General features: G+C 35.5%; 1 protein-coding gene across 7 annotated transcripts in view; it reads right to left on the bottom strand.

Annotated features, from left to right (window-relative positions):
- The window catches only part of AGTPBP1 (ATP/GTP binding carboxypeptidase 1), a 160041-nt gene that overhangs the window by 12414 nt on the left and 128273 nt on the right, over positions 1-19354 (bottom strand). For all 7 annotated transcript variants that reach the window (XM_053205196.1, XM_053205195.1, XM_027048187.2 and 4 more), the window contains 8 exons: positions 18636-18723; positions 15096-15240; positions 12413-12566; positions 11200-11380; positions 9584-9713; positions 8241-8372; positions 6056-6232; positions 2258-2418 (listed from right to left, as the gene is read on the bottom strand). In XM_053205196.1, coding sequence (XP_053061171.1) covers positions 2258-2418; positions 6056-6232; positions 8241-8372; positions 9584-9713; positions 11200-11380; positions 12413-12566; positions 15096-15240; positions 18636-18723 — 1168 coding nt within the window. The remainder of the gene's footprint in view (positions 1-2257; positions 2419-6055; positions 6233-8240; positions 8373-9583; positions 9714-11199; positions 11381-12412; positions 12567-15095; positions 15241-18635; positions 18724-19354) is intronic.

Raw genomic sequence — 19354 nt, 5'->3', positions numbered from 1 at the left:
CTTCACTCTATATGGAAAACCCAAAAGATTCCACCAAAGAACTGATAGACTTGATTCATGAATTCAGCAAAGTTGCAGGATATAAAATCAATGCACAGAAATCGGTTGCATTCCTATACACCAATAATGAAGCGACAGAAAGAGAAATCAAGGAACCAATCCCATTTACAGTTGCACAAAAAACCCATAAAATACCTAGGAATAAATCTAACCAAAGAGGTAAAAAATCTATCACTGAAAACTATACAAAGCTTATGAAAGAAATTGAAGAAGACACCAAAAAATGGAAAAAGATTCCATGCTCCTGGATAGGAAGAACAAATATTGTTAAAATGTCAATACTACCCAAAGCAATCTACATATTCAATGCAATCCCTATCAAAGTAACACCAGCATTCTTCACAGAGCTAGAACAAATAATCCTAAAATTTGTATGGAACCAGAAAAGACCCCAAATAGCCAAAGCAATCTTGAAAAAGAAAACCAAAGCAGGAGGCATCACAATCCCAGACTTCAAACTATACTACAAAGCTGTAATCATCAAGACAGTATGGTACTGGCACAAGAACAGACACTCAGATCAATGGAACAGAATAGAGAACCCACAAATGGACCCACAAACGTATGGCCAACTAATCTTGGACAAAGCAGGAAAGAATATCCAATGGAATAAAGACAGTCTCTTCAGCAAGTGGTGCTGGGAAAACTGGACAGTGACATGCAGAAGAATGAACCTGGACCACTTTCTTACACCATACACAAAAATAATCTCAAAGTGGATGAAAGACCTCAATGTAAGACAGGAAGCCATCAAAATCCTCGAGGAGAAAGCAGGCAAAAACCTCTTTGATCTTGCCCAAAGCAATTTCTTACTCAACACATCTCCGGAGGCAAGGGAAACAAAAGCAAAAATGAACTACTGGGACCTCATCAAAATAAAAAGCTCTGCACAGCGAAGGAAACAATCAGCAAAACTAAAAGGCAACCGACAGAATGGGAGAAGATATTTGCAAATGACATATCAGATAAAGGGTTAGTATCCAAAATCTATAAAGAACTTATCAAACTCAACACCCAAAAAACAAATAATCCAGTGAAGAAATGAGCGAAAGACATGAATAGACACTTCTCTAAGGAAGATATCCAGATGGCCAACCGACACGTGAAAAAATGCTCATCACTCATCATCAGGGAAATACAAATCAAAACCACAATGAGATACCATCTTACACCTGTCAGAATGGTAACATTAACAACTCAGGCAACAACAGATGTTGGTGAGGATGAGGAGAAAGAGGATCTCTTCTTTTGCATTGTTGGTGGGAATGCAAGCTGGTGCAGCCACTCTGAAAAACAATATGGAGGTTCCTCATAAAACTAAAAATAGAACTACCCTATGACCCAGCAATTGCCCTGCTAGGCATTTATCCACGGGATACAGGTGTGCTGTTTTGAAGGGCCACATGCACCCCCATGTTTATAGCAGCATTATCAACAATAGCCGAAGTATGGAAAGAGCCCAAATGTCCATCAATGGATGAATGGATAAAGAAAATGTGGTATATATATGCAACAGAGTACTACTCGGCAATCAAAAAGAATGAAATCTTGCCATTTGCAACTACGTGGATGGAACTAGAGGGTATTATTAAGCAAAATTAGTCTGAGAAAGACAAATATCATATGACTTCATCATATGAGGAATTTAAGATACAAAATAGATGAACATAAGGGAAGGGAAGCAAAAATAATATAAAAACAGGGAGGGGGACAAAACATAAGAGACTCTTAAATACAGAGAACAAACTGAGGGTTGCTGGAGGAGTAGTGGGAGGAGGGATTGGCTAAATGAGTAAGGGACATTAAGCAATCTACTGAAATCACTGTTGCACCATATACTAACTAACTTGGATGTAAATTATAAAATTAATTAATTAATTAGGTACTACCTAAGCACTGTTTTCCACATTGCTTATTTTTGGGTTAAAGGTAAACCAGTAAGATCACTAAAAATGCACTCAAAATATAAGGATATTTCATTACAGTCTCATCCAAACATCAATGTTAAAAGAATGAAGAATATTATTACAATTTGTAACAATTAAACATGTAAATAACTTAGATGTGTGAACTTAATTATATTAGTTCTAAAAATGCTTTTGGCTATCAACATCTCTGTCCCCTTCCTCTACTTAATTAATTTAATGAAGTCTAACATTATGCTACAACATAATGGAATGAAACAAGTGTGTCTTACCTCGTTACTTTGCAGTTCGAGTCAATCAAGTCATTTTCAAAGTCAAGCAGGCTGGAAGGCAGATTATATTCCAATGGAGATGTCAGTCTTTTCAAACGCAGCAGACCAACACAAAATTTTGCTCCCATCTCTTCCAATTCTCGAGTACCAATCTGTAGACCCTAGAAATAAAGCAATTTCATACATATAAGTAAGACATTTGCTATCCTCTGGCTATGTCTTATTATAATTGCATATAAGAAATTTATAATTATATTAATAAAATTAAAAGCTTGGTACTTTGTAAGTACCTACAACTCAACAAGCGCAATGTCTTAACAAGATTATTTTAGATCACAAAGGAAATGGTCTCAAAAAACCATTTCTAAAATGTCTATTTCTCATTTACTACATGCAAACAATTTTCACCAACACACTGGGAAAAAAAATAAACATTTTGTGGTTATGTTACTCTGGGGCTCATGTGTAAAATTACATTTTTGCAAGATATTGCTAGTATTTCTTGTAATCCACGACTTTGGATGCCAATGTTAAAATATTGTAGTGTCAAAATCAAGGCCTTAATTTGTAGACCTAAACATTACCTTATACTTTTTACTGTATGATAAAAGAAATTGGTAAGTAAAGGGGCGCCTGGGTGGCTCAGTCGGTTAAGTGTCCGACTTCGGCTCAGGTCATGATCTCGCCATTCATAAGTTTGAGCCCTGTGTCGAGCTCTGTGCTAACAGCTCGGAGCCTGGAACCTGCTTTGGATTCTGTGACTCCCTCTCTCTCTGCCCCTCCCCTGCTCACGGTCTGTCTCTCTCTGTCTCTCAATAATAAATAAACATTAAAAATTAAAAAAAAAATAAAAAGAAACTGGTAAGTAAAAAACCAACAAAAGAAAGGTACCTATGTAAAACAAACAAACAAACAAACAAAAAGAATCAAACAGATCTAGGCCAATGAGGTAGCAGTAAAAGAAGTTCCTATGTTCCACGTCAATTAAGAATGCCTATTTCAAATCTGGTCTAGTGAGGGCAGAAGAAAATTTTACCCCAACTCTACCCTTTCTAACTGGAAGTTTCCCAATAAACAATATAAAGTTTATCAAAAGTTAAATGTTACCACATAAAATGATAAAAATGGCCATAAACCAAGACACTGCTTATCACTGAATTTTCAGATAAAAATGAATCTCTAAAATAAGAGAATTCTCACACCAACAAAAGTTGCAGGTGCAAATGAGAGTACACATCATTTAGAGAAGTTACTTTAAAACAGTTTTTCAATGAACAGACTAAAAGCACACGGTAACTGAAGAAAATAAACCGTAAAAACTGTTACTAACCCCCCAAAGCACATTCCTTTATAATAACGATTGACTAACTGATTGCTTAGTTTACCCATGTCCAAACATTCCACGGAATGTGACCTGACTTTATTAGAACATTTATTTGCCTTCTTAATTAAAAAGCTTTTGAAAGGCATGGCTGTTTCTGAATTAGTTCACAGAAAATAAAAATAAAGACCATTTACAGCCTAAAATCTAGTAATATAAGAGCATTCCTGAGGTGAAGAGAATGGTTTCTTAAAATATCGTTAAACTCATATAACTTATTAGCTAACATTAACAAGTCTGAAAAGTATAACATTAGATGTGTGGGGACATATGGGGCATTTGAGAATTCTGTATTTTCTACTCAATTCTGCTATGAATCTAAAACTGCTCTAAAAACCCTAAGTTTATTAACAATAACAAAAAAAAGCTTTCATAAAAAGTATATGTTATCATCACAGCATTGAATTTTAGACATTAATAAAAAACTTGATTAGTAAGAGATACTTCTCTCCATAAGAGTTTTAAATTAACGTAGCTCTAGTAACTAAATTATATAAAAGAGAAATGAGCATTTGCTAGGTATCCATTTTTTAAGTCTATAGATTTCTTTCTAAAAAATAACTTTTTAAAAAAGTGGTCTAAGATTTTAGGTTTGAAAGTATATTTTAACTATTTTTTTAAATGTGGCTTTTTAAATGATCAAACAAATAGAATATTTGTGATTTTTTTAATGTTTATTCATTTTTGAGAGAGAGAGAGAGAGAGAGAGAGAGAGTGTGAATGGGGGAGGTGCAAGGAGACAGGGAACATGGAATCCGAAGCAGAGTCAGGGCTCTGGGCTGTCAGCATAGAGCCCGACGCCGGGCTCAAACTCATGTACCCCGAGATCATGACCTAAGCCAAAGTCGGACGCTTAACTGACTGAGCCACCCAGGCATCCCTAAAAATAGAATATTTGTAAAAATTCAAAGAAAGTCTATCTGTAGAATCCAAATATAATAAGGAAACACCTTTGCTATATGCTACAGTTGATTTCAAGAGCCATGCAAGTCTCAGCTTCTCTACTTCTCTTCCAACCCACAGAGGGGAGCATCAAAAACATTGATGCTTTAAATTGCCTTCTCTTCTGACTGTGTAAGCATCTCTTTAAGAAGTTATCTACAGTCTGTTTCCATACATCATATAGCTTAAGGGTTTTTTTCCTAGAAGACACCTATTGTCTTGTACAAAAGTGATTCATTCTTAAGCTTTTTTCCCATCCTACACACTTACAGAATATGAGACTCTTGCCAAAGCTGTCCATGACGGCAATGATTAGGGGATGGGGGTTGGGCTCTGGAGTGGCGCTCTGGTACATTTTATCTTTTACCACCATCACATCCTTGGTAGATGAGAAGTCACTGTTTTACAGTATTTGAATTCAAAAGATACTACATTTTGGAAGAATAATATACTGTGGTCAACCTAAAATTTAGGGAAGTCACTCAACAGAAAGTACTGAAATTTCATTAAGTTCTACTCTACAAGGCCCCCAAAATTTGAATGTCAGTTGAAAAATCTACACAATTTCTTCTCAGTTGGATATAGACTGTAACAGTTATTACTTAGGCTCTCCAGTTAAGCTTTTTTGACATTACCTATAATATGTTTACATTTTTAATACTAACCATTTGAAAGATTTTTTAACTCCTTCCACACATAAAGTTATAACCAACCATCTGTATGTGAGGTATATAAAGATCACTATTAGATTCAGTTTCCTCTTCCCCTCTTACCAAACCAAACCTAACAGAATAAAGAATAAAAGTAGCATGACACATGAAAATCTTTCTGTGGCAAGAAAAATAAGTATTTGTAATATTTATTAGGTTGCTGTTGATTATCTAAGCTCCAGCTGATTGCCTATTTTTTCAGTCTTTCAAATTAAAAAATTCAACGTCACCTAATATTTTATTAGTCTTTAGTTTCAAAAGTAAACTTAAAACTCCAGTTGTTTCCAATAAAAGTCTATACCACCAGTCTTAGTAAAGAAAAAAATTTAGGGAAGGGATATGCATTTAAAAGTAACACACACACACAAAATCTAAATATAAAAAACTTCACAAGTAAGTGTAATGTGTTTATTTTCTAAATGCATAAAAACACGCTAACATCCAACAAATTAAAATGACAGAAAGTTTGTGTTAATTATGTACTACTTGCACAGCTCGTTATAAATTACCAATTGGTATTTAAAATGTGTACCACAACATGCCTTCTTAAAAATTATGAATGTAGATGGACTCAACCAAGATTTCATAAAAACCCAAAGCAAGCTATTTAGTACAGAGAAGTAAAAAAGAATTGCATAGGATTCAAGTTCATGACTGCAACACCTCAGTGTAACAAATGTGCCATTTAATACAAACCATGAGAATGCTATATGAAAAGAAAGTCATTAAATACTTTTTACTACTCCAAGTCCTGAGATGTTTTACCTTGTATTTTCCCTGATCACAGCCACACAAAGTACTTTCCATGGTATAGCTTCTTTGTACGCCTATCTCCCTCCAAACCACAACACGTGCCGTGGATTCTTTAGATTTTTCCACTACAAAGCTACAGCTGCTCATGCAAAATGCTGGAGCAATATGGCTCAGTATCTTAGGCAAGGTCTGCAAAAATAAGAATGATAGAATACAATATTTCAAGAGGGCTTTTTTTTAATTAAAAACATTTTTTTTTTTTTAGTTTTTAAACATTTTCATGAAAGCACAGTGACCAGAGCAGGGCCATGGGAATCTTCTTGAACTTTGTCCTCTCTATTCTAAGCATCAAAACCATTCTTTACAAATTCAGAATTTTCTGCTTTCCTGGACAAACAGTAATCAGTTGGAAAACAAAATGGGAGAAAGGATCACATTCACAGTAGTAACCAACAGGTGAACAAAAACTATGGTAAAAAATGTTTCAAATTTTGAAAAAAAAAATGTTTAAAAAACAAAACAACCTTAGTCATGAAAAATGGCTTACTAATTAAGAGACTTAACATTATAAATGTCAACCACCTCTAAATTAATCAATAAAGTCAAGACAATCACAATCAAAATGCCCACAACATTTTCTGCAACTTCAAATTATTCTCAGGTTCACCTGGTGTGCGTAAGTATGAAGGCAGACAGGGGAGTTCTGAAAGAAGAGAAATAATCTAACAGATATTAACCTAATTATATATGTAAGGGAAGTTAAATTGTGATACCGTGTAGGAGTAGATACATCTCTAGAAAGAAAGAGAATTCAGAATTAGAACCAAAGGCAGATGTAAAAATTAGAATTATTAGTGTGGAGGGCCACCTCGGTGGCTCATTCAGTTGAGCATCTCAACTCTTGATTTCAGCTCAGGTCATGATCTCACGGTTCCTGGGATCGAGTGCTGTGTCGGACTCTGCACTGAGCTTGCTTGGGATTCTCTCTCTCCCTCTCTCTCTATGCCCTCCCATGCTCAAAAAAGAGACAGAGAGAGAGAGTGAGTGAATCTCACACACACACACACACACACACACACACACACACAGCTCGAGCAGGGGAGGAACAGAGAGAGAGGAAGGCACAGAATCCAAAGCAGGCTCCAGGCTCTGAGCTGTCAGCAGAGCTGATGCAGGGCTCAAACTCATCAACTGTGAGATCGTGACTGAGCCAAAGAATATGCTTAACCGACTGAGCCACCCAGGTGCCCCAATAAACATTTTTTTTTAATTATTATTAGTGGAGAGAAGAGTGATCACCCACTAACTGCTGGCACCACTGGAGAGCCACTGAGAAAAACAAGCTGAAGTCACTCTTTAGTAGTTCAGATTAAGAATTAAACTTAACAATTAGCAAGTAAAATTTCAAAAGGAAATTAAAAACAATAAACATGGAACTTTATTTTTTAAATCTTTGGATAAGATTTCTAAGCCTCAAAACCCAGAAGGCATTAAAAAAAAAAAAAAACCAACAAATCTGATGCAAGTTTTTAATTATCACACAATTAAAAAAATGTTTTTTCGATATATTTGTAAAAGACTTATTTTCAAAACAATAATAATTAGATGGCCAATGTAAATGTAAGCATAGCCATTTTATTTATTTGGGAAAGGGGAAGAAGAGAGAGGACACCAAAAAAGAAAATGTGCCTTTGAATTTCTGCTCAGGGCAGTGGTATGCTATCAAAATTATTTTGGGAAAAAAACCTGGGGTGTTTTGTTTAGGTGCAAATACAGTAGGAAAGCCACTGTGCCTTTAATGGAAAGCACATAAGATGTGACGCAGTAAGATCTTCCTTCAGTCCTGGGCATACCTCAACACATACCCAGAGGTGTGGAAACATGGTACGTAACAGATGGCTTTATAAATTGGCACAGGAAGGATGTACTGTTTAATAAATGGTGCTGAGACAACTGGTTATATATGGGGACACTAAAATTAGATCCCCAATTCTCATACAAAAATAAATTCCCAATAGATTAAAATCTAAATACGAAAAGCAAAAATTTTAGACTATTTAACATGAAACAATCTGCAAAAAAAATGGCAAAATGGCAACACTTGCAGAGTCTGAGTGGCTGGGATATGTTACATTAGTTTCTGTAGTGTTATACGTGTTTGAAATCCCCAAAGTCCAGACTTATCTGTGATAATTACCCTGTATCCTACATCTTCCACGACATCACATGAAGCTGCATTATCACTGGTATGCCATACTGTCTCTTTGATGCTGCAGCCATACATAAATACATTCTTCTTTCGGGAGTGGCCATGATAATCACAATAAACCTTGAAAATACATTTTGAAAGTTAAAAACCTCTGAATTCATATATTTCCAAATAAAGCAAGTTAATAACAAGACAATAAATAGCTCTGTGTGTCTTTGCCCTTTCATTGTAACAGAGCCACCATTTAATAAGTAGAACTAATAAAAGTAGTAGTATCTAGTTCTGGAAAGGATCTATGATTAATTCCAGAATGGCTAAATCCTTTCTAGGGCCTGCATCAAGCCATGAGTTCCACTCTAATATACCTACTATTCACAATTTATTTGTATTTATTTTTGAGAGATAGAGTGTGAGCAGGGGAGGGGCAGAGAGAGGGAGACAGAATCCAAAGCAGGCTCCAGGCTCTGAGCTGTCAGCGCAGCGCCCGATGAGGGACTCGAACTCCCGGAGTGAGAGATCTTGACCAGCGCCAAAGTCGGACGCTTAACCGACTGAGCCACCCAGGCGCCCCCTCTACTATTCACAATTTAAAAAATAATAAATTCAGTCATAGGTCAAATCTACAGCAGCAGTCATCACTGATCCAAGGGTTATTTGAAAATTTAGGTAATTTGAAAGAAAGACAATGCACTCATGAAAAACACAATTGAGAAAAGGGTAGTATGGTTTCAATTTAATTTTTAAGAGCAGCATTTTTAAAATGAAAAATGAAGAAGAGGCCTGCATGTCAATGTCCACCTTCTGCAAAGTTTTCCTATCTTTCCCAGAGGAAGATTACCTCATTCAAACAATAATATAACGGGACATTCTATGCAAAAGCTGCTGAGAACAGAAGCAGAATATATACACAGTCCAGTAGTGTTCAGCACTGTGCCCACACCTTCTCTCATGTGTATACTCGAGACTTACTCGCTTCAGAGTTCACTAGCAAACTCAGAAATAAGCTTCTACCAGTTTGAGAACTTGGAAGACACATCCTGTTACCTTACTGCTATTCAAACAGTGAAGTTCAATACCTAAAACTTAAAACCAGGAGTTACCAATGTTCATAGACAAAAAAGATAAGGAAAGGGCTCAGGGGAACACTAAAAATTAAACCTGACAAAATAAGAATACAAATGCAGTGTATTAATTACACACGTAATTAATAACAGAAGAAGATATTTGTAAAAATTCCTTTTGAAATTAACACTTAGCTTTTATAACCAGAATATACTGAGTCATTAACTAACAAAATCATTTCTGTGACTAGATAAAGTACAAATACTTACCAGTGGTAAATGCTTCACAGCGGCCAGGTATTGTAGCAGCCCCTTAGCGTGGTAAATTGTAGGATGTAAATCTGGATTTGGACTTTGCCACTGTCTATTCAGATCCTCTCCACTTAAAGAACAGCGGTGACTACACAATATAAACACAAACATTAGTACTGATAAACTCTTACAATATTTGATTTAATTTTATGATTCTATTCCAGTAAATATTCCCAGTAAATATACTAGTCACTAAATAAACACTTATGAAGTATTTGCTTCGTGCAAGATCTTGTGTTACATGCATTTAACTGTGGCAAGCTTTCACATTTTTAGGTCAACATTTTCAAGCTATAGAAAAAAATTAATTCTCAATTCTGGGGTCTTATTCCAGACTCTCTAAAATTTACTAATGGTCCTATTTTCCATTCTGATTTCATAATAATCATTTGTTATACTCCAACACCGTGAACTTCAATTGTATTAGTTATTATGTAAAAGTACTATCTGGGCTGGGCCCTCCTAAGAAAGGTACATGTGAAAAGTCTACATTCTTTTTTGACTATTATTTTTATTTGAGAGAGACAGAGAGAGAGAAGGAGAGTGCCAGGGGGAGAGAGAGAGAATCCTAAGCAGGCTCCATGCTCAGTGTGGAACGTGACATGGGGCTCGATCCCACAACCCTGGGATCATGACCTGAGCTGAACTCAAGAGTCAGACACTCAATCGACTGAGCCATCCAGGTGCCCCAAAAGTCCACATTCTTGTAAAAATTCAAATACATTTTCGCTTATTTCAGGTAGTAAGTAATAAAGCAGAGCAGAAATTTAAGCAAGCTATCAGAAGGTGGTAACAGAAATGTAAACAGAATTCTAACTGGTCAATATGTTTCTGAATTAAAACCAGACATAAAATGCCATTTTAATTCCATAACATATTACCTAAAAATAAATTATTCTGGTTTTTTCATTCAAAAACTTCCTAAAATGTGAGAAATATTCATGCTACATTTAGTGAATAAATAAAATATGGTAACCTCAGCTTTGGAGACGCTCATGACAGCAACACCAAATTCCCATCTTTCAGAAACAGAGTTTTCTAATTCCCACAGAAATTAAACTGCACTAACTATAAGCCATCTCCACCTAAAAAGAAGTTATCATCCATTATTTCCAGTCTAAAGAATTCCTTCTGTCAAAACTACACCACCTCCTATCAGGATGAGGTCAGCAGATAGAGCCAATATTCCATATCAATGGAAAGAGATCCCAGGAGATTCTAAATCTTAGATCAACTCAAGATCATGCCACTGACAAACAAAAAGGAATATAAGAAGGTATGTTAAAGACCTTATTTATGTATTCTCATATCCTGACATTGTGATTCTTCTAAAACAATTCAAGCAAGACATGAAATCATACTCTCATGGAATACAGAAATTCTCAAAATATCATACTGATACATAAAATGTATTTTCATTTAAAAATTCATCTTAGATGAATTCCCCACCAAAAATTTCTTCGTTCTAGAAACATCACTCAATTTGTTTTCCACATTAACCTGGATGCTATTATTTTGACAAGTTTACACAGGATAGGCACATAACCTATTTCTATAATGATTGCTTAACTTACTTTCCATTGATGACACCATCTGGATTTAGCATAGGGACAATTTTAAAAATATAGGATTCTCGTAAGCTCTGAGCAGTAGGGTTATTACTCATGAGATACTCCAATGTTCCTTTCATTACCCAACTTGCGTTAGTTTCTCCAGGATGGACCCGAGCAGACAAGAAAACGTAAGGGCGATTTCCTAAAGTACACATAAAATTTCAAATTAAAATGAACAGCTACTAAGAGTCTGTATGATGTTTGACTTTGGGAATATAGAAATATTTCTACTCAATTTTCAGTTCTGATATAAATTCATACTAAAACTCACTGTGCACCTACTGTATCTGAGCACTGCACTAGGCCCTACAGAGAAAACAGATACACAAAACCCATATATAAGCCATGTCCTAAAGGAGTTCATAATATGAACGCAACACAATAAGTAGTATTTGAGTTTTATTTTCCAATGGTTAATCTAACATATAAAATTAGTTCTTTTATATAATCTTGCTTTTATAAAGAACAAGTATTGGGGAAGTTTTAAATATAAATTTATTTTTCATGAAGTCATGAGGAAAATAGGAAAATATCATTTTACCCCTGTTTTACAGTTGCTATGCTAAGCACAGATAAAGTATATCTGTTCAAAGATGAACAAAGAAAAACAATTTCACTATGCATTTCGATACACAGGTCTACAATGTGACCACTCTGCTCACCTGCTCGTGTTTTCAGGCATATCAAGCTATTTCTCTTTCCTGAAAACACCTCACCTTCTTATCAAAATTAGGGCGCTTTCTCATTTTCCTATCACAGTTGTACATCTGAGGCAATTTTAAATATATAAATGTCAGGAAAAACCAACCAGCTATTTGGTGCTAGCATCAAAGCACATGATGGGTTTCTGGTGGTTTGATTTATAAACAAAATTAGTTGTAAATTTTTTAATTAATGGTATTATCATATGAACTCTTAAAACATTTTGTTGTATTACACAACAATGGTAAGAACTACAGAATATTCATATCAAAAGAGACCTCAGAGATAATCTCATGCAGCTCCCTCGGTTCTGAGATGAGGAAACTGAGGCCAAGGGCTGGGCAGTAATAGGACCGAGACTAGAACCCCAGACTTCTGATGCCTGTTCTAGTCCTGTTGCCCTTACAAAACATATATGAAAGCAAAGGAAAGTAAGAATAATTGGCATTTTGAGTGAAGAAGACAGACTTACTGAATTGACAGATATGTTCATAATAATTAGACTCTGGCATTGCTGTTATAGTCACCAAGGGACAGGTGTTTCCAGACAGGGTTTCACATAACACATCTTTTCGAAAATAGATTTGCTGAGGATTGTGTGCTGATTCCAATTTTTGAAGGTGCATCTTGATAAAAATTTAAAAGCAAAGTATACAATCATTTAAAAACTCCCTAAGATAAATAGAAATAAATGCATCCAGATCTCGACATAACTAAAAGCGAATCAGATTCCTAATCCCTTCTCTGAAACCCTCAGGGAGCCAGAGGTAGTTCAAACATCAGTTATTTGGGGCAGTTGAGAAAGGGCATAGCTACAATGCATACACCATTAATTCTGCAAACCCCCAATGGGGGTGGCCGTAGCAGCCTGTAATAAGCCCATCATTATTTCTGCAGCAAAACATGTGAGGAGTCACTCAAAGTGGGATCAATATTCTAAATAAGCTCACATCAATTCAGGCCAGGCTGCCAAATGGGCTAGGAGAAAGCTTTTGGTTTTCAAAGCCTTTTGAATTTTGAAATTATAAGTGAGTGTAGACCAGCAGAATGGGGTATGTAGCACAAAAATTTTTTAACAACTTTTCCTGATTTCAAGATTCATACAAGTTCAATGTAAAATGTCTAGAAGACACAGAAAGTACAAAGAAAAAATTTTAAACACCCATAACTGCATCACCTAGATTACTACTAACAAATACCAATGTAACCTGCTTTTATCACTTAATAATTTACACACACACACACATACATATGTTCATAATTACAAACACTATATCAGATCATTCAACAAGTGAAATATGTGTCTTTTGAAAACACAAGTTTTAATGGTTTTAATGTATGGTTACCCCATAAATAAACTGTTCAATCCCTTTTTTTTTTTTTTTTAAGATACTTGGTTTCTAAACTTTTGCCTATGTTCATTCACATAATCACAATTGACTATGTGCCCACTATTTCTGTGAGGGACACTGCCCAGGGATGTGTGAATGAATATACCCTACCTTTGGAAAAATACAGAGTGCTGTGAGAGCTTGTCATCAGGAGTGGGGAGCCTAGCTGAATCTCGACAGTGTGGAAAGGTCTCCTAAAAGAAGTTACATTCAAACCAAGATCCAGAGGATGAGTGAGGAGGGCAGAGGGAAGTGTGGCAGGAAGAAGGAAGGTATATGGGAAGACCATGATGTAAGAAAGAGGAAGGGCATCTTACAGGACTGACAAAAATTCACTGCAGCCAGACCGGGAAGAGTGAGAAACAGAGACTTAACACAGACTGAAGGGCCTCACAGGCCATTCTTTCACAAGGAGCAGCATATATACGCATACTGGTAATTTAGATAATGAAGTGACATATGCATAACCATTTGAAAAATGAACAGGTATATTTTTTACTGTGAATTAATACCATGGATATTAACCTAGGATGAGGATAAACTTTAAAGAGTTATTTTAGGTCCATTTAAAGACAAATATTAAGTAATAGTGCAAACAGTATGAGGACATGACAAAAATTGTTACAAATAGTAGGGAAATGATAGAAATGAACCACGGTAAGAATCTCAGACTTCATAAAAATGGCAAAAGAAATCACTAAGAAGCTTTAAGCGGGAGATTTATGGGACCAGACCCTCCCATCACGAAGCCCTCCTGCTCCAGTGTGGGGAAAGGAGGAAAGAGGACAGAAGTGAATTCTAGAACACCAGTTAGAAGAGGCGGCAGAAGTCCAGATGAGAGACAGCAATAATGGCTGGAAAGGTTGTGGCAGCAGCACTGGCAAAAGGAGGGGAATTTAAAATATACTAAAAAGGTCACATCAGTAAAGAACAATAATATGTAACCCTGTGTGTAACAGCACTATATACTTTGATGCTGTATTATTCAGCACGGAAAGATAACTGGTAACACCTTTATTGTAAGTTGCAACTTTTATTAAAACAAAGTCAGCCACACTGAGTGTTCTAAGCTTTGCTCTCTCTTCTGTTCAGTGGAGTATGTTTCTCTTCTTTTCCCCTAATAATTTGGAAGCTTGTTTCTAATCATAGTGTTCCAATCTCTCTCTGGGTAAACCGATCATACCTCTTTGATCCATAATTATTACAAAAGACTTTCTGTACTAAGAAGAAAAAAATCTACCACAGTAACTACTCGATTAATTTTTTAGTTTTGTTTTACAATGTAAGTACTCAAACATCTCAAAAGAACTCACAAAACAACCCTTACATCTTAAATTCTAAAGAATCTGGATCTAGAACTCCACACCAAACCACTAAAAGAAATTAATTCCCCACAGAAAAATTTACACATTTTTCTATTGCTAGATTTTCTATGAGATTCAATGCCTCTCATTAAACAAGTGGAAGTCTCACCTAGTTAATATGTGTAAATCATGGAATCTTAGAGAACTACAGATTTCTATAAAAAGGTGGAGAGTAAAAATCTTTTAAAATTTCCTTAGTATTTCTACTAAAAATAAAGACTACATTCCCATTTTACTCCCTTTAATGTTTTCAACAAACATGGTATTATTTTCTAAAATATTCAGCACTGGATCTTTTCATTTTATTAAGATATTTAATTAAAACCCGTCTTCCCCCAATTATCTGACACATATGCATAGAGCACAATAAGAGCCATAATATAACTTAATGAGTTCTCACCTGTAAAGTTGAATATGTGTATGGATAGTGATAAGCAAAGTAGCAAACATCATCTTTATGTGGAAAATTGACAGTGAATGTAATTGTATAGTAGGATTTTCCCTTTTGCCCACCTGCAGCAACTGAACTTCTTGAGAAGTGATTTCTGCAATAGAAAAGCACAAAACCTGTTTACTTCTTCCACACAAAAGTTCTGAATCTCCTTGCTTCTTTATGAAACAGAACTTCGGGTGGGAGGAAACACTCGGTTTATAAGGTTAGCTTAAATATTCTATAAAAATTAGAGTTGGTACTACTGAATCAGATAAATGCTATCAGCCAACATCAGTTTTCACTTCTGAATTCACTATCAAATGGAGCTGAGACTCATCAATGAAAAGCTTAGAACCTAATTCCTTGTTACCATACACATTACCGGATCTTGACCAATTATCATCAATGGTTACTACCATTAGATGGAAGGCTAATGACCATCTTTAAAGCAGATGGATCAGAGGACAATACCTAAATTCACTATCAATCTTAAGGCTACAAAAAAAAAAAAAAGAAAGAAAGAAAGAACCAGACATGATATGTTTCCGGACGTAAGGCAATAGGAATTCACGGCACCATCTATGAAGTATTCTTGCCAAAATCAAACCTGAAGTTGATCAAGCTTCTAAATCTAACTACTAGTTTATAGGCAATCAGTGAGATAGAAGAATTCATTATCACCACAGGCATGCAATTCCAGCAAAACCCCAAATGTGGAAACTCTGGCATGACAGATGACCCAGTTTCTCCAACAAATACAGGAGAAATAACAGAAAAAAAAGGGGGGGGGGGAACCTAATGTTGAAACAAACAAACAAACAAACAAACCTGCTGAAACTCTAAAACAACACTTATGAGACAATTGGGGAAGTCTGAACAATGACTGGGTATTTTATTGTATTAGAGAATATTCTTAAGTGTGATAAAAGCATTATGGTTAGACTGTCTTTAAAAAATCTCTAAGAGATATGGGGTGCCTGGATGGCTCAGTTGGTTAAGCATCTGACCTCAGCTCAGGTCATGATCTCACTGTTCCTGACTTTGAGCCCTACATCAGGCCCTCTGCTGTCAGCTCAGAGCCCGCTTGGATCCCCTCCCCTTTCTCTGCCCTTCCCCTACTTGCACTCACGTGCTCTCTCTCAAAAATAACAAAAAATTTAAAAAAAAAATCTCTAGGGGCACATGGGTGGTTCAGTCAGATTTAGCATAGGACTGTAGCTCAGGTACTTATCTCGTGGTTCATGAGTTCGAGCCCCACACTGGGCTCTGTGCTGACAGCTCAGAGCCTGGAGCCTGCTTTGGATTCTGTGTCTCCCTCTCTCTCTGCCCCTCTCCCACTCACTCTTTGAAGTATTTATGGATAAATATGATATCTGGAAATGCTTTTAAAAATTCAGTGTGGGGTGCCTGGGTGGCTCACTCAATTGAGCAGCTGACTCTTGATTTTGGCTCAGGTCACGATCTCACAGTTTTTGAGACAGAGCCCCGCATCAGGCTCTGCAATGAGCATGGAGCCTGCTTAAGATTCTCGCTCTCTCTGTCCCTCTCCCCAGCTTGTGCTCCCTCTAAAATTAAAAAAAAAAAAAAAATCTTTATTAAAAAAAATTCAGTGTGGAGGTAGGAGTGAAAGTATTCCTAAAGCAAAGCTAAACATGTATTGATAACGGTTGAAACTGGGTGATGAATACATTATCCTATTGCTTACTCTTACAAATGTTTGAAGATTTCCATAATAAAAAGTTTTTAAAACTACACATTACTTTCCAGACTTTAAGTATCACTGACATTTGATGGCCTAAAGATTGTCTATCAACCAACCTAATCTCTAAAATTTCAGATCATCTTCTATTATTTAAGTCATGAACTGAAGAAAATCCATGACCAACAACTAGATTTACTTGCACACACATAAACATGAACGGTATTTTCAAACCAGTATAGTCTTCATTCACTTAGCCACTATATCTTGAATACTCAATGACAAGGTGCTGTGGGCTGACGAAAACACAAAAACAAGTTCCAGGCCTAGTCCTTGCCGACTCTTTTCCCCCAAAAGTTTAACATCTAATCAGAGAGGTATCGATAACCCCACATTAGAGCTATATATTTTATAAGTTACATTCTCTTATATACTGGTAGAAGTCCTTTTACTCTCATTTTGCAAATGAAACAAGCGTCCAAGGACTTAGCTCACATGAAAAGTTAAGACACATGCAAAAATAGTAGATTTTATCTTCACTATCTGGATTTCAGGCTTCAGGAAAGCAAGTAGTGCTTGCTGCACAGAAAACAGTTAATAGGCATCTGTTGAATTGACCTGAATTCCAGTTCCAGATCTGGAAGTAGCCAAAAGAAAAAACAAAAACTAAACAAATGAAAATCCTCGCCATCCCCCTTACACAGAACAGAACCACCACCTGTCATGTTACAACCATTCACTTGATAATGTGGAAAAGAAAAACATTCATTGATTGATTATTTCTATTCCAACTTTATGAGAAAGAGATAAGTAAGAGTATTTTTATGTTAGCCTAGCAGTAAAAGAAATATGAAATTTATACAAGTACAGATGAAATGCGTATAATCTTTTATTTCTATCCCTCATTTACTATTGATTTTGCTAATACAAGTAAGGGGGAAATCCTACTGAGATGAATTCCAAGGAACACTGTCTTTCTCAGAAAGTAATAGCACTTAAGATGCAGGTTTTTCTAAAACCTAGAGTCAGAAATCTTCTGATTTCTGAAGGAATATTAGTGCTACTTAAACCCAAGATAAAAATTCAAAATCCACTAAACAAAAATGTCAGGATTAAGATTAATAACAGAGAAAACACAGGGAGGTCAAATGAATTCAGTGGAGGAAGTTATCTAGAAATATATTACATGCAGAAACAGTAAAAATGAGAAGCAAAGTATATGATAATCCCAGATTACTTAGACGTGAAGTTGCAGAATAATCCAATCATTCCACTGAAGCAGTAAGTGATTTCGAGCACTGATTTCTAACTTGATTAAGTAGATGACCTATTTGAGGTCAAATTGAACTGTATAAATTGACGTAAGGTAACTGTGGGATATACCTCCAGGTAAAATATTCTGGAAACTAAGATGAGGTAAATATTTGTATGCAGAAAAGAATTATACTTAATATCATCAGAACAACAAAAAGCCACTGCAAATTATTTCCTAGAATTCCTAATTTCCGTTTATTCAATGAAGTTTACATGGCTTAAAAGCTAAGAAAGTTGAGGACACATAGCTATCTAACTGGTGGAGACAAGATTTGGATTAAGTCTGTCTGTCTATAGGACAGATTTTATTTCTACTAAATTTACCACCTCAATGAATCTCAAATTTTAAAGGACTCTGTTAGAGATAACAGTAAAGTATATCACCACAGTTCAAATAATGCAATAATGACTCTAGTTTCTAATCTTTAAACTGAAACAGAATGAAGTTAAGATCCCCTTCCGTCAGCTGATGTCAATATTCTTAGAATACTTACTTGTAATAACAAATGTCAGTTCCCACACGAATCCACCATGGTCTGGCATTTAATGCTTCCTGAACCGAATACATGAGTGGTTGCATACCTTTGACAGAGAGATTTAAAAAAAAAAAAAAAAGAAGAAGAAAAAGAAACAAAGAAAGAAAAAAAAAATTCTTCTCAGAGCTTCTGAGTTAAAAATTAATCATTCCATTATAGAAAGCACCAAATGTTCAGGAAAGCTAAAAGAAAATACATTTCAGTTTTTAGTATATATAAAAAAATATGAGATATTCCTTTACAATCTCCTAAATCAATCAATGATATGCTTTTAATCCCAATTTACCTAAAATCAGATTTCAACTTTAGTGAGAAATCATTAAGCTTTTTTCTATTACCTTTTCTATATTAGATTAAAAATGGTAAGTAAAATGTATTCCTTGGAACAAGTCAGAGTCAAAAATATATGAAGAAACAGTATTTGATCATACTTCTAACTCTCCAGGGATCCCCGTCTACACTGAGGTTAAGGGAGAAAATGCCACCAACATGTTAAGATTGTTTTCTTCTTCAAACTTCTCCACACAAATATGTGCTTATAGGAAGGAAAATTTAAAGGGACTATTAGCAAAAACAGGATTAAATATATAGCATATTTTCTTGGGTAGTTTCAGAAATATATTCTACATATAAACTTTAATATTATCCAATTTCATAAAATCGTGCACTAGGCTTCT

The sequence above is a fragment of the Acinonyx jubatus genome, chromosome D4, assembly GCF_027475565.1.
Source record: "Acinonyx jubatus isolate Ajub_Pintada_27869175 chromosome D4, VMU_Ajub_asm_v1.0, whole genome shotgun sequence".
In the NCBI taxonomy this organism is placed as follows: domain Eukaryota; kingdom Metazoa; phylum Chordata; class Mammalia; order Carnivora; family Felidae; genus Acinonyx; species Acinonyx jubatus.
The sequence above is the reverse complement of the archived record's forward strand: the minus strand, read 5'-3'. Positions and strand labels throughout refer to the sequence as shown.